This window comes from Ananas comosus, linkage group 1 (assembly GCF_001540865.1).
Source record: "Ananas comosus cultivar F153 linkage group 1, ASM154086v1, whole genome shotgun sequence".
NCBI lineage: Eukaryota > Viridiplantae > Streptophyta > Magnoliopsida > Poales > Bromeliaceae > Ananas > Ananas comosus.
In genome coordinates, this window is record NC_033621.1 from 20,028,817 (window position 1) to 20,043,988 (window position 15,172).

At 40.6% G+C, this 15,172-nt stretch overlaps 2 protein-coding genes across 2 annotated transcripts; one reads left to right on the forward strand and one right to left on the reverse strand.

Annotated features, from left to right (window-relative positions):
* LOC109722528 (cytochrome P450 71D10-like) lies at positions 985-1,892 on the forward strand. Its single transcript, XM_020250651.1, has one exon. The coding sequence runs from the start codon at positions 985-987 to the stop codon at positions 1,486-1,488; it is 504 nt and encodes a 167-aa protein (XP_020106240.1). The 3' UTR covers positions 1,489-1,892.
* Positions 2,104-11,696, reverse strand: LOC109717368 (BTB/POZ domain-containing protein At2g13690). Its single transcript, XM_020243122.1, has 3 exons — positions 11,597-11,696; positions 10,764-11,509; positions 2,104-3,212 (listed from the first exon to the last, which is right to left on the reverse strand). Exons 2-3 carry the CDS (start codon positions 11,478-11,480, stop codon positions 2,289-2,291), a joined length of 1,641 nt encoding a protein of 546 aa, XP_020098711.1. The 5' UTR covers positions 11,481-11,509; positions 11,597-11,696; the 3' UTR covers positions 2,104-2,288.

The following is a 15,172-nucleotide window of genomic DNA, read 5'->3' on the forward strand; positions in this document are numbered from 1 at the left end:
GAACAGCAATGTTAGGTTTACCGTTCAAAATAGATTTCTCATCAAACACCAGTTTTTTCATCTATCTTATCCCTTTTTCGGTAACCAACAATAAAAAAAGTTAGTAAACCTTAAACACTCTTGGATAAAAAATTGTAGAATTACCATCTGTTTTTTTGTGGTTTCTCACTTTCAAGCATGAAAATTAAGAGGTCAAATGATGACAATGTCCACGAGATTGACTGCAAGTACTACAAGAGTTGCGGGTGGATACAGAATTCAGTAATAATAAGACTTTTTTTAATTCCTTTTCCAACGGCCAAATGGCTATCTTGGCAAATCAAAAGATTTTGCGCGGCAATACAATAATGTCTAAAAAAATAAAAATAAATTAAGGATAAATTATAGCCTTGGATAAAATTTTAAATTTTAGATAAAATTTTAGGCTTAATTATAAAAAAAAAAATTTGTACTTTAGTTATGTCTCAAATGCTCTGGCAAAAAATAATAATAATAATAATATTTTCTTACACTTTACTCTTGTCCAGCCGTTAAGATTTCTTCTTTTTTTTTTTTTGTCTTAATTAACTGACACGGCACTACGCGGGCAACCATGTCGCATTTAAGCTGATGAAAAAGTGATTAAAAAAAAATATCTGAATTAGGACATTAGGACATTTCAATTAGACCCCCTCCCCACTTTTATTATTACCCTAAATCTCTACTTTTAACTTTTTCTACCCAATCTCTCTCTCTCTCTCTCTCTCTCTCTCTCCCAAATCAGATTAAATTTGTTATGCGGAAGAGTTTTTATAATTTCTGAAATTAAATTTGAAGAAATTAAAGTGCAGAGACCGATGGTGAAATTTAGCCGATAAATTAAATAAAATAACTTTCTAACGTATCTATTTCTTGCGGGGACCGACACGTCGTCGGCAGTGCTCCAATGGGCCATTTCCGAGCTCCTGAAAAGCCGAGAAAGAAGTAAGAGAGGCCCTGAAAGGAATGGATGGTATTGTTGAAGAAGCACAAGTCAACGAACCAAGCTACCTTCGACTGGCAGTTAGAAGAGAAACCCTGAGACTCCACCCAACAGCCCCACTGCTGCTGCCTAGAGAGGGCCAGTCGACATGCCACGTGGAGGGCTACGAGATCCCGGCGGGGACCCGGATCATCGTCAACGCATGGGCGATCGCGCGGGATCCCAAGTACTGGTCGGAGCCGGAACGGTTTGTGCCGGAGCAGTTCGCAGCGCCCGGCGACGCAGATTACAAGGGGACCAACTTCGAGTACCTGCCGTTCGGATCGGGGCGGCGGATGTGCCCCGGGATGGTGTTCGGCCTCGCCAGCGTGTCCGTGGCCCTCGCGGAGCTGCTCCGCCGATTCGACTGGCGGGTGCCCGAAGGGACGACGACGGCGGAGGAGCTCGACATGGAGGAGACCGGCGGCGCCACCGCCATGCGGAGGGTCGACCTGGTCTTGGTGGCCACTACCAGGGATCCAAAGTGAACGGAGACTGACGTGCTAGAAGAAATGTTTTCCGTAGACAATACTGCAGGGCATATAATCTACCTGCTTTTAAGGAGGATATGCCCAAACTATTACTATCTCCACAGTAGGGCGCCTGATAGGGATTTGAGGATTATAGATTCGAGTCCCACACTCCCACGTGACGGACTCTAGATATACAGTGATTGGAAGGAGCCTAGCGCACGATTCTCTAAGACCGAAATGTTTTTCTTTACTAAGAATAATGTAATTGAATAGATCACAATTGCCGAACCTCTACTAAAAAAAAGTACAAATATAGAAATGCTGCTGTGAGCAATAATCTGTCTTCTTACTGCTGGTAAGTGTATACAGAGATTAAAATACTTTTCTTAAAAGAGTTTAAAAGTCTATTCGCCCAACATGAAAGTTTGAGGACCAAAATGAAAATTGAAAAGAGTAAATGTATACATGAAAGTTTGAGGATCAAAATGAAACTTGAGCTATAATACACATGGGAAACCTTTATTAATTAGAGAAATAAAATCCTATTCTTCTACCTTCCCTCGGTGCGAAAAACATACGCCGAATTACACAGTTCGGAACAAAGATAAAAAAAACGTGAGTTAGATCACATAAAAATAAACTTAAGCCACAATTTGATATTTTACGAGAGATCAAATGGAAAATGGAAAAAGGAGTTTTTACGAAAATACCACTTAAAGCAGAAATCGGAGAATCAACCAGCACTTGAATTATTGGCTCCACTAATCATCTAGATAAAGCATATATTACACAACAACACTACTATAATCTAAAAATTACAAATTAAACGAAGCTGATCTCACAAACGACCTACGCCACCATACCTGAAAAGCCTGACCAAGGTTCGGGCACTCCGTCGCGCCGCCCGCGAAGAATCGAAACCATTCCTCAAATAAACTCTGTTGCTGACTAAGCGGGAGCGTTAGAAGTGCCTGCCCCAGGGTTTCCTCCAACATCCTAACATCCAACCCTTTTGAGCACCTTTGTAACCAACCAAAGTCCATCAACAAAGGCCGGAACCATCCGCAAAATAAAGCACTTCTTGTTTCACCCCGACAATGCAACTTCCCTTTCCCTAGTGCTATAAATAAACTTGCGGAGACCCGACTTAGCTCGTACCTCACCATTGGTGAAGCTTTTTCGTGCATTTTGATCAACTCTGCTTGCTGGGCCCACAAGTCCACAAAATCTTCAGCCATCTGATTGTTAGTGAGAATCTCGAGGAGCCAGTTGAGATTCTCGACCTGCTTTGAGATCCGTTCAACCAAAGGCTTATTACTGTTCTTATTTTCGTCTGCTGCAGATCCAGAAGCTTCTTCAAAGAGCTCCACAAGTGAGTTCAAGCAGGAGTGGCATATCTTATATAAGCTCTCCTTACTAAGCCCAGCAGGGTCTTTTTGGTACACCGAGCTCTTTGATAAGAGACCATTGACTAGGGATTGCATCTCTTTTCTCGCGTTACTACAAATCCCATTCACGACTGATTGTATGAGATGGATGGCGAGATGATTATCCTGCAAGTCACACCGACCTGGTGGGGTACGTAATCTCGCTAGCACATCCTGTGCTGTTGCCTCGTCAAGCGTACAGCGGGAAAAAAAGCTCTTGAGCTTTTCCTCCTCGCTCTCAGTCCATGGGACGCCCTCGATGTACTTTAAACAAGAGGTGATGCCTCGATCAAACATGATGGTGGAGGATACCTGAAATCAGATGAGTTAAAATGTTTTTTAGTCCGATATGAGTTTGCAGAGAAGAAAAGAAAATGCAAGTTGTATTGCAAAGATGAAGAACCATAAAGAAAGTAACGTTATTATAGTCGAGATCAAAGTTATGCACATAGTAATACATGCCATTCATAGATCTTACAAGCTAATTTCTGTGAGTCATGTTCAATAAAATCAACTTGTGAATTAAAATCAGCTCTTGAATTAAACCTATAAAGATCTTTGCAGAGCCGAGAGCTAGAGTAAACATACAGAAGGAGGCTTAATTGCAAATAGTAAAATGCAAATAGTAAAACATGGTGAGAGATATGAACCAAAATTTATGAAGGAGAACGATAGAAATGAATGATGAGCAAACTGAGACAGAAATCAATTTTTGAAAGTCATTAAACTAGGACGAATCTAAAGCAGGTAGCAAATCAAAAGGCAAATAAAAATCTGATTACACTATGTAGGAGGGTTTCCTTAATTGGCTTCTGGCCAATTCAGTTGGACATAATGGTTAATAAGGGTCTAGTCTTCAGCATGAAACAATTTATAAGGGTTTAAGAAATGAAAGCCCAGCAAGCATTTGAATAGTTCCACATAAACTAGCAACCATGGTTGCCACAGCCACATAAAATGGTTGTGGAATGACAAATGTGCCATACCTAGGACCAGAAATGTAACGAGATCCCCTCCACTATAGGACATTTTGAAATAGGTCCCTCAATTTAAAATGATGTCACTGATACCCCCTTAACTTTTAATTACTTTAATTTGAGCTATTCAATCATTTGAATGAGACTGAAATTACCGACGTCATTAGGAACCGGATGTTACAGACTTTGTTTGGCGAATTTCGTGGAGTCGAATAGAGTCTTGAAGGGTCGAAGAAGATGATATCGAGGTTCAAGTTGCAAAGGCTCATCTCACAGCCCCCAGGCATGTTTATATTTTGTAATGGTGATTTATGCGTATGTTTAAGTGTTTGGGAGACATCGGAATAGGTTTAAATTCTTAAACTTTACAAAATGGGACAATTTCATGTTTCAAGGTTCGGACCTTGGTGCAAGGTCTGAAACCCGTGAGCCTTCCTGGCTGTCATGCATGGAGGGTCCAAACCTTGGTGCAAGGTCCGGAACCCCATAAGCCCTCCTAGCTAATACACAGCGAGGGTTCGGACCTTGAGGCTACTGTCCAGAACCCGTAAGTCTGTCTGGCAGTTACGTGAGGGTCCGAATCTCGAGACTAAAATCCGGACTTCTAAACCCTGACAGTTTCAAAGTTCGGACCCTAATGTAAGGTCCGGACTCAGAACCCGTCGCAAGTTTTCGAAATCCTATTTTTCAATCCTAGTTTGAATCTAATATCTCCTAAGCCTATAAATATGATATGGGAGTCTTTGTAAAACGTGACTAAAATAGAATATCCTACGGAAACCCTAGAAACCTGTTTTCGGTGCTTTCTGATCATCTTCCCAAAGCAAGTTTCTTTCTTTCTTTCATCAATTTGATTTTTAGGGTTTTAAATCCTGATATTCTTTTAATCAAATTGATGATTGCTTAGAAGGTATTTTCTCATATCTTATCTAAGCATTGAAATCACCACCAACAATCCTTCTACGGGCTCCGGTGAGAGCGTTCGCACATGGACTTCGCGTGAGGGCCGAGGATTCGGTGGACGCTGGAGCACTCGAGGCGTTGTTGCTGCGAGGAGTCACAGTATAATCAATTGGAGGAGTTCAATCAATTGGGGAGCTACGAAGATGATCTACTTCGAGTCTAACGTAAAGGTTGAGTCGAGGATTCGATAAATCACTTTGTACTCTACTTTTTTTAGTGAATTTCTCATGTGATCGGTCCCGTGGATTTTTTACTCCTCTTAAAGTTTTCCCACGTAAAAATCTCGCTGTGTTGGCTTTATTTTTCCGCACTAGATTTTTATTGAATCGTGTTGATTGGTTTTATCATTTACACCTATTCACCCCCCCCTAATACAAAAGACTTCCAATCATACTCCGATAAAGTTTTTTATCAACACTTTTCCCTTGGGTATCCATGCAATATGGTCAAAGGAGGTGCACAAAAGCCTCAATAGCAAAACTAATCATAATCCTCATCTTGCGGAGGAATATTAGCACGACAATATTCCAACTTGTCAAAAATAACTTTCATAATCCTGGAAAGCTTGCCAAGTATTTTAGTGATCCGTGCTTGTTTTGATCCAAGACGTTCCTACTCAAATGTGATGCGCTCGAGCTCAGCAAAAATCTGCTCTTGTTCAGATGAAAGGCGTTGCTACTCTCTATAGTTCGTTAGGAAAGATTGTTGTATATGTATCTTGTTGGGCATCCCGCCGAGGCACAGGCACGAAGGATCAACTTGAACATTCCTCTTCCGATCTGGCACTGAATGGCAAAGGACATCAAGACTTCAAATCAGTATCAGTATGAACACCTTCCATATCCGATGCTTATTATGAAGATTTTGAAGAACAACGCTCCTAATACGCATTGCAACTCTTATAAGTATAGCCTTGGAATGATAAATGAGGCAACTCTCATCAAGTCAAGACCTCCACGGCGCACCACTCGACCTCCTAGGGGTCCTTATTCCTCTTATCCACCTCTTATCCACCTGAGGAAGCATATAAGGATGTCTCAGTGAGTTCTGTCTATAGAGAACAACAGCACCTTTCATCTGAACAAGAGAAAATTTCTGTTGAGCTCCAGTGCATCACATCTGAACAGGAACATCTTGAGGCAGAATAAGTACAAATCACTAAAAAGCTTAGCAAGCTTTCCAGGATTATGAAAGCTATTTTCGACAAGTTGGGATGTTGTCGTGCCGATATTCCTCCGCAAGATGAGGATTCTGATTAGCTTTGCTATTGGGGCTTTCGTGCACCTCCTTTGACCATATTGCATTTTGGTTTTTGCATCCTCCGTTCATTGTTTTGGCAATTTGTGACAAAAAAAGGGGAGATGACTTAGATGACTTGACATCTTAAGATGACTTTTGCTTGGCTTAGTTTTATCTCTTACTAGTGTTTTGGTTGTGCTTGCTTATGATTGCTTAGCTTATGCTTATGCTTAGTTGTGCTTGCTTATGATTGCTTAGCTTTGTTTTATCACNGATGACTTGACATCTTAAGATGACTTTTGCTTGGCTTAGTTTTATCTCTTACTAGTGTTTTGGTTGTGCTTGCTTATGATTGCTTAGCTTATGCTTATGCTTAGTTGTGCTTGCTTATGATTGCTTAGCTTTGTTTTATCACTTACTAGTGTTTTGGTTGTGCTTGCTTATGATTGCTTAGCTTATGCTTATGCTTATGCTTATGCTTATGGCATTCAAATTCATGGATTTGTAACGCTATATTTCTGGAAAAAAAAAATTTGCGGGAAGTACAAGACTTCAATACTTCTAGTTGCGTCTACGTCATAGAATTTGAATTGAAAGTTGTAATGAATGTATTTTGAATTTTTCTTGGATCGGTCACGCGAGAAGGTTGTCGTTTGGTGATTGCAATAAATTCCGTTTATTTTACTTTTGTAGTTAGGTGAGCTTTGTTTATATACTTTGTTTTGTCATGAAATCGCCAAAGGGGGAGATTGTTACGGACTTTGTGTTGGCGAATTTCGTGAAGTCGAATGGAGCCTTGAAGGGTCGAAGAAAAAGATATCGAGGTTCAAGTCACAAAGGCTCGTCTATGAAGCTCACAGCCCCAAGGTATGTTTTTATATTGTAATGGTGATTTATACATATATTTAAGTGTTTGAGAGACATCGGAATAGGTTTAAATTCTTAAACTTTAAAAAACAGAACAATTTCATGTTTCAGAGTACGGACCATGGTGCAAGGTCTGGAACCCGTGAGCCTCCCTGGCTGTCATGCATGGAGGGTCCGGACCCTGGTGCAATGTCCGAAACGCCGTAAACCCCCCTAGCTAATACGCAACGAGGTTTCGGATCTTGGGGCTAAGGTTCGGAACCCATAAGTCTGTCTGACAGTTACACAGGGAGGGCCCAAACCTTGGGAATAAAATCCGAACTTTAAAACCCTAAGGCCCCATTTGGTTTGGGGGATAAGCGGGGATAACGAAAGTTATCCCCGCTATTCCGCCAAACGGCGGTGAAATTTGGCCGGGATATTTTATCCCGGTCAAACCTTGCTATTCTCGATTATCCCGGAATAGCAAAGGATTTGCTATTCCTCCATTTTGGTGGAATAGTGCTATTTCAATGCTTAATTTCAAACTTAATTAAAATTATAAATTGAATTAAAACTAAATTATATAAATATAATATATTATATATTATAATACATTATTTTTATTATAAAATTATTAATTGTACTATATTAATACATATTATTTATATTTAAATATTATAATAAAATTTATAATAAATTATATTTAAATATNGAATTAAAACTAAATTATATAAATATAATATATTATATATTATAATACATTATTTTTATTATAAAATTATTAATTGTACTATATTAATACATATTATTTATATTTAAATATTATAATAAAATTTATAATAAATTATATTTAAATATTATAATAAATTCTTTTTATTAAATTTAAGTTTAAGTAGAATTTTAAAAAAATTTAAATTTAAAAGGATAATATCATTACTTTTTTTAAAAAAATTATTAAATTTAAATTTTTAAAAATTCAAATTTAAATATAATAAGAGGATAATATCATTACTTTTTATTTATAAAACCCACTATCATTCTTATTTCATCCTACCTAACCAAATGCTATTTTTTTTATTCACAGAAATAACCCAATTTTCCTCCAAACACAAAATTGATCTAATCCCCGCTTATACCTCAATTTATACATATTCCTGGAATAGTCACTTTTTGCTTATCCCCGAACCAAACAATACTTAACAGTTTCAAGGTCCGGACACTAATGTAAGGTCCGGACCTTGAACCTGTCACAAGTTTTCGAAATCCTATTTTTTCAATCCTAACCCGATTCTAATCTCCTAAGCCTATAAATAAAATATGGGAGTCTTTCTAAAACGTGACTAATATAGAATATCCTATGGAAACCCTCAAAACTTGTTTTCGGTGCTTTCTGATCATCTTCCTAAAGCAAGTTTCTTTCTTTCTTTCATCAATTTGATTCTTAGGTTTTTAAATCCTGCTATTCTTTTAAGAATCAAGTTGATGATTGCTTAGAAAGTATTCCCTCATATCTTATGAGTTTCTAGGTATTGAAATCACCACCAACAATCCATCTACGGGCTCCAGACAGAGCGATCACGCGTGAACTGTGCGTGAGGGCTGAGGATTCGGTGGACGCTAGAGCATTCGGGGCATTGTTGCTGCGAGGAGTCGCAGTGTAATCAGTTGGAGGAGGTCAATTGATTAGGGACCTACGAAGACGATCTACTTCGAGTCTAGGGTAAAGGTTGAGTCGAGAACTTGGTAAATCACTTGGTACTCTACTTTTCTTATTGGATTTTTCATGTGATCGGTCCCATGGGTTTTTACTCCTCTTAGAATTTTCCCACGTAAAAATCTCGGTGTGTTGGCTTTATTTCTCAGTACTTAATTTTTATTGCATCGAGTTGATTGGTTTTATCATTTACACCTATTCACCCCCATCTAGGTATGTTTATACCTTTTAGATCTTAGGGTCCTTATAACCTACACCGGATGTCTGATTTTGGATCCAATTACATATATTGGACCTGACTCTATAGGGATTGCAATCAAACTTCAAAAGATAAATATCTAAAAAGTGAAATAATACTTGAAACTATCCAAAATGAGGAATTGAAGTAATCGGGTAACGAAATCTCGCCGACAAGAAATTAGAAGAAAATGAGGAAAAAAAAAAACTCTGTTTAAAGCCCAACGGAGAGGAGAAAAAACAAGGGAAAGAAAATTCTAGCCAGATACCTAAGAACTCCATTTCCTATGCTATTTATGTACTCAGCCACAATATGAAGCAGCCCCTTAATCAGAGAAGGGCCTATACGAATAAATTGTTGCTGTAGTAGGTACCAATATTAAAAACAAGGTTGGCTATTTTTGAAAATTGCAGCAGCAGCAAAGAGGAAATAGGGGCTCTAATAGCTCTAGAAAAAAAAGGGGCAATTGCTTATATACCCCTGAAAAGCTCCCGACTTTCTAATTTATCTCTCTTAGAAGGCATGTTAAAAATACTATTCTTATGTTTCAAGTTATTTCAAATATACCTCTAGAGTTAAATTTTAATAGTGAACTATTACCAATAGTTGTTATCTATATAAAATTACTATTTTGCTCTTTCCAATATACCATTCTATTATCACCAACTTTTCTTATTTGTCCTTAAATTAGAGGCAAAAGAACTATTTTTATTTTTGGTCTTTTCAAATATACCCTTCTACCATCACCAACTTTTCTTATTTACCCTTAAGTTAAGGGCGAAAGAGATATTTTGATTTTTTTAAAACTTTGGTAGATATATAACTCACGTTTAATCTGTAATAACTTAACGGATAATAATTGTAGGGTATTTTTGAATAACAGAAGAACATATAAGGGGTATATTGGGAAAAAAAAAGTAGGGGTTAATTAAATATTTCCAAAGTTTTGAAGAATATATAGGCAATTATCCCAAAGAAAAAATATGGCCAACAAGCATTCTCCAAATATGAAATAAAATTTAGAATAGAAAATAACTAAAAAAATAAGAGAAACGGTGAAGGCAGCAGATTAGGCTTTTAGAGAAGGGCTGATTGAAATAAAACCTAAGATCAGCCAGTAGAAACAGAGTATGCAGGGAAAAGATCAATACAATAGCAATCACAAAATAAAACAAAAGCAATGATTTAAACATCCAAAACATTGAAAAATCAAGTTGAAATCAATCACATTGCTTTTCGAGCTAACACCTAATTAGATACAGCTAAGCCTCACACTTGAGAAATTTAAAATTTCCAAACTCATTATATAGTCAAATTTTAGGCTGCATGAGAGAGAGAGGAATCGGCGATAGGCATATTAATGTAACATGTTGCTAACTTCAATGTGCGTCATAAAATCGATGTATTGTGCTCTCCCACACTACAAAAGAAGTGTATCGGCCTTGGCGTATTAATTGCTAGAACATGAACAACAACAGCCTATGTTATGCCACCACATCTCAAATGTTCATAGATGTTTTATTTTGGTTCAGAGTTGTTCAATCCCATAATGCTCACAACAGCGCTAGCTCCATAACCATCTTAAACCATTTTCTCTAGTATATCACACTTTCAATCAGACCAAACCTATAATTTGACTAATTTCAACACGTTATCATTTCGCTGTCGCGGTCCCCTTCTCATTACCCATCTTTCTAAAATTTGCACCAAAACTTCTTCTAGTAACTAATCATGCTCGTCAATCACTATATTCAACTAACAGTACTACTTAATTCAACCAACAATCCGCAACAGGACACTGAAGGAGAATCAGAAGCCTTTGAACACATTTTAGACATTAGACAATAATAAAAAAGTAAAGATAAAAGGACAGTTATACTGACCTCGAGTATGTCGATGGCTGGCGACACTCCCGCCTTTGCGAGCGCCCTCAACGCATCCTCCTCATACATCAGCTCAATGGTCTTTCTAAACACATCCGTATCCTCGATTCCGCCGACTTCGATCCTGGTGTAGCCCGCGAGCTCATCCGAGATCTTTCCAGTCGCTTCCAGAACCATCGCGGCGAAGAATCGGCTGCTCTCGCACAGAACCTTGGAGTCCAATTCCAACAGCAAGCACGTCCCGTCCTTCCCCTTCAATCTCAACCTCAGATCCAGAGATCTCTCCCTCGAGGACGCACAGCGATCCGTCTCCGCCCTCTGAGACGCCGGAGAACCCTCTCCTTGGGCCGGATCGGAAATCTCCGGCTCCGCTGCCGCCGCCGCCGCGGAGGCGACGATCTCTGGGAGGGGATCGAGTGGAGGGTCGGAGTCGATGGGGGAGACCCTACCTGGGGAGAGAATGCGGCGGGGGTCGATGATGCCGAGGCCGAGCTTGCTTGTGGGGGAGGGGGAGCTGTAGAGGGAGGAGGGCTTCGGCGGGGGCTGCGGCGGGAGCTTGGAGAGGTGGTGGTGGTGGCGTTGGTGGTAGTGGTGACGGGGCGAGGAGCGGAGATCGGGGCTCCCGGGGACGGCGGCGAAGGAGCAGCACCACGCCGCGCGCGGCCGGGGGCGGCGGGATGCGGCGGCGGAGGATATCCGAGAGCCGCGATCCGCCATGGGAGGGGAGATCTACGGCTAGGGCTAGGNCGGCGTCGTCTCCGCCCCTCAAGAGCCTCGGATCGGCCATTAGATCCCTCTCGTAGGCTTTATCTCGACTTATTTCTAGGGCTAGGGTTAGGGTTTCGGCGTCGCCATGGGAGAGGAGAGTTCGAGGTGATCGTGTGAAGTGTGGCGAGGGGGGAAGAAGCTTTGGATTCCTTACTCGCTTCGTTATAAAAGAGTGAGAGAGACGTTATTCAAGGGGGAAGATGAGTATCGGCTCCAAGTGGACTGGTCCAGTTTAGTTCGACGGTCAAGCGAAACGATGACACGTGGACTTTCAAAGTCGTGTTGTCGGTTGTGGCATCAGGGAGGACACGTGGAGATATGTAGTTGGCTATAAGGAGCGAGAGAAAACGCCGGATAGATGGGTTTGGGGAGAGATCAGGGCCGTACATTATCCCGTACACTGTGAAACTTATAGGCTGTTACAAGCTGTCTCCATGTCCATGTGCTAACAAAACAAGCAAATGCTTCCCATACACCCAAAAAAGATTATAAATTTTAGATTTAATTGTATAATACTATAATATACTATATATATATTGTACTATTTTTTAAAAAAACACTATAAAACTATTTCTTTTAGATTAATTGCATACAACCCTCTGTAAATATAGCAAACTACATATAGGTAGGGGTGGAAACGAGCCGAGCTCGAGCGAGCTTATGTCAGCTCAAATTCGGCTTGAAATTAATTTCGAGCCTAAATCTAGGCTCAAGCTCGGCTTGAAATTAATTCGAGCCGAGCTCGAGCGAGCCTAATTTCGAGTCGAGCCGAGCTCGAGTTCTTAACGAGCCGATTGAAATTCTCGACATTGTATAATCAATAGTTTAATTTTTATAAAATATTACCTACAATTTGATGCAACATGTCCAATAGTTAAAAATACAAAATAATTGCAAGAAATGTGAGCTAGGGTGACTGCCTGACTGGGTGAGAGTCTGTGAGAGAAAGAGAGAGAGAGAGAGAGAGGAAAAATATTAGGAATTTGGAAATTTGAATGTTATCATGTTTTAGGATTTTGTGTAACAGTGAAAGTCTGAAAGAGAGAGTGTGTTATGTTAATTTAGAGTTGGGCTCAATTGCACGGTTGTACTTGTTGGGTTTATTTTATGGGCCAACAATAATGGCCTAAATTAAATTAAAGCCTATATATAATTAAAATACATTATATATATATATATATATATTCGAGCTTTTCGAGCTTTTCAAGCCTAATTCGAACGAGCCGAGTAATACTCAAGCTCGGCTTGAAATGAATTTCGAGTTTTTTTTTTGTTCAAGCTTTTATATATATATATAAAACTCCGGGCCGGAGTCCTCGAACAAAACAATCCGCCCGGTCCTACTCTGTCGTTGCCACGTCCGGGACACAACTCAGGAGATGGGTGAACTCCCGCTCGTACTCCCGAACCGTGCGGTTGCCTTGCTTGAGCTTGCGAAAATCTTCCCGCATCTTTCTCTTATCACTGTCGGGGAAGTACTCGGTGAACATTAGCTTGCGGAACTCCGCCCAATCGATCGGGGGAAGCTCCGGGGATCGGTCCTGCTTGACCCTCCTCCACCAAGTCCTGGCCCGCTTCTCAAAGCAATGCGCAGCCAATTTCACCTTGTCCTTCTCCAAGGTGAAGATGTCCTCAAATAGAGTCTCCATAGCTGTCAGCCAAGACTCCACCGTCGCTGGATCCACCACCTCTCAGTCGAAGGTAGGCGGGCGAAACTTCGTGAACCTCGTGAGCGCCACGTAGCCGCGCTCACGCTCCGCCTCCTCAGCCGCCACTGCGGGAATGGGAGAACGCGAACTAGCCGGAGGAATATCCACCGGTGGGGGTTGCACCGCCACCGGAACCGAAACGCCACCCGCACCCTCGGCCGCATCAGGGGCACGAGCCGAAGGCGCAGGAGAACCGCGGCCTAGACCTGCCGGAGCAGCCGCCGCCACAACCTGCTGCTCCAATAGCTCTTGGAGCCTATCGAACCGTCCTGTGAGCGCCGCGACCTGCGCTCGCAACTCCTGCACCTCTGTAGGCCCAGCTGGCCCTGGCGCCACTGGAGGCACGGCTGGCCCGGGCACCTCTCGAGGTGGTGCCGGAGCGGTCCTACGCACGTAGCGCCTCTTTGGTGCCATAGCTCCTGAAACGCAAACAGTTGGTTAATTACTCAACCCAACAACATCGTCGTGATTACGAAACATAACGATTAAACGACATCAATCAGGCGGTAGCTNGTTTTAAAATAGTTCCTTGTTTTATTCTACTTGGATTAATTGAAGTAAAGTAACTAGCTAATTAATCTACAAATATTTGAATCCGTTATGTGCTCTTATTAAGAATAAACCAATTTGATCTCCATATCATTACTGGACCCATATTAATGGACCGTATCATTTGGTACTAAATAACTTTTTGCTAAGTGATGGGTACGTTTATTAACCTTTTATTTATGTTAAGAGAATGAAATCGATACATTACCGTGCACTATGGTCCTCAGGAATTTAATAGAACCAATAACTTGATACTGTTAATAGTATAATAGCTTATTATATATATATAGAACTAGGTTGGAATACTATGAATAGCACCAAGTTATTGGTGTTACTAGATTTTCTGCCCTTAGATGAAAAAATGTACGGTTAGAATGATGTGGACCCTTTAGGGTTGAGTGAGTTATTAATTTAATAGTATAATCTAACGGGTGAAAATAGTCAAAGGGTTAAATCTAACGGCGAAAACCTTTTTTTGAGAGAAAGGTAGCACGCTACCCGCTTCATTCAGTTAGGAAGTAAATTAAGCTACATGGGTGAGGCAGCATAGGCCTCAAAGAATGGCGGAAAAAAAAAAATAAAAAACAAAAAACAAAAAAAAACAAAACAAAACAAAACAAAACGTTTACAGTTTGGTCACTTCTCTGGCCTAATTTTCTTCCACAGGTCCGTCAACTGCTTAATTTTGTGTATACCGACTGTTGGATCAGTCTGGATCATCCTGAAAATCGCTTTATTCCTGAAATCCCAAATGACCCACTAGCAGGCTATAAGTCCTAAAAGCCCAGTTGAGGTCGGTTGGGTTCTCTTTCTTCCAGTCCATCTATCCCAGATCATATGCACATTATGTCCCAAATCTCCCAGATGGGTAATCTCCTGGGTCGACAACATAAGAAATCTAGTAACTACACACTGAGTGAATAGGTGGTCCACTGTTTCCTCTTCCAATCCACACAACATGCATTTTGTGTTACCAGTCCATCCCCTCTTTACCAAATTATCAGCTGTCAGTGGTCTCTTCTTTAGTACAAGCCAACTGAACACTTTCATTTTAAGAGGTAGACGTAAAGACCAGATTCTGCCTGTACGGGCGTCCCGTGTGCTCCATCCCTTAGAATTGAATAAGTTGACTTCACAGTAAATCGTCCATCGATGCTCCAACGCTAATGCACACTGTCCTGTCCTTGACTAATTTGGGCATTGGAAATCCTATCCTTAAGAGCTGTAATGCTTGAAGCTGTGCCGTGATTACAATAGTACTCACCTCCCAGAATCGTCTCCCAGTACCAACCATTGCTACACAAACAATCACTAATTATCAAATTCTTGCGAGGCGATAATTGAAAGATCTCGGGGAATGACGAACGTAGGATGGTTTCCCCA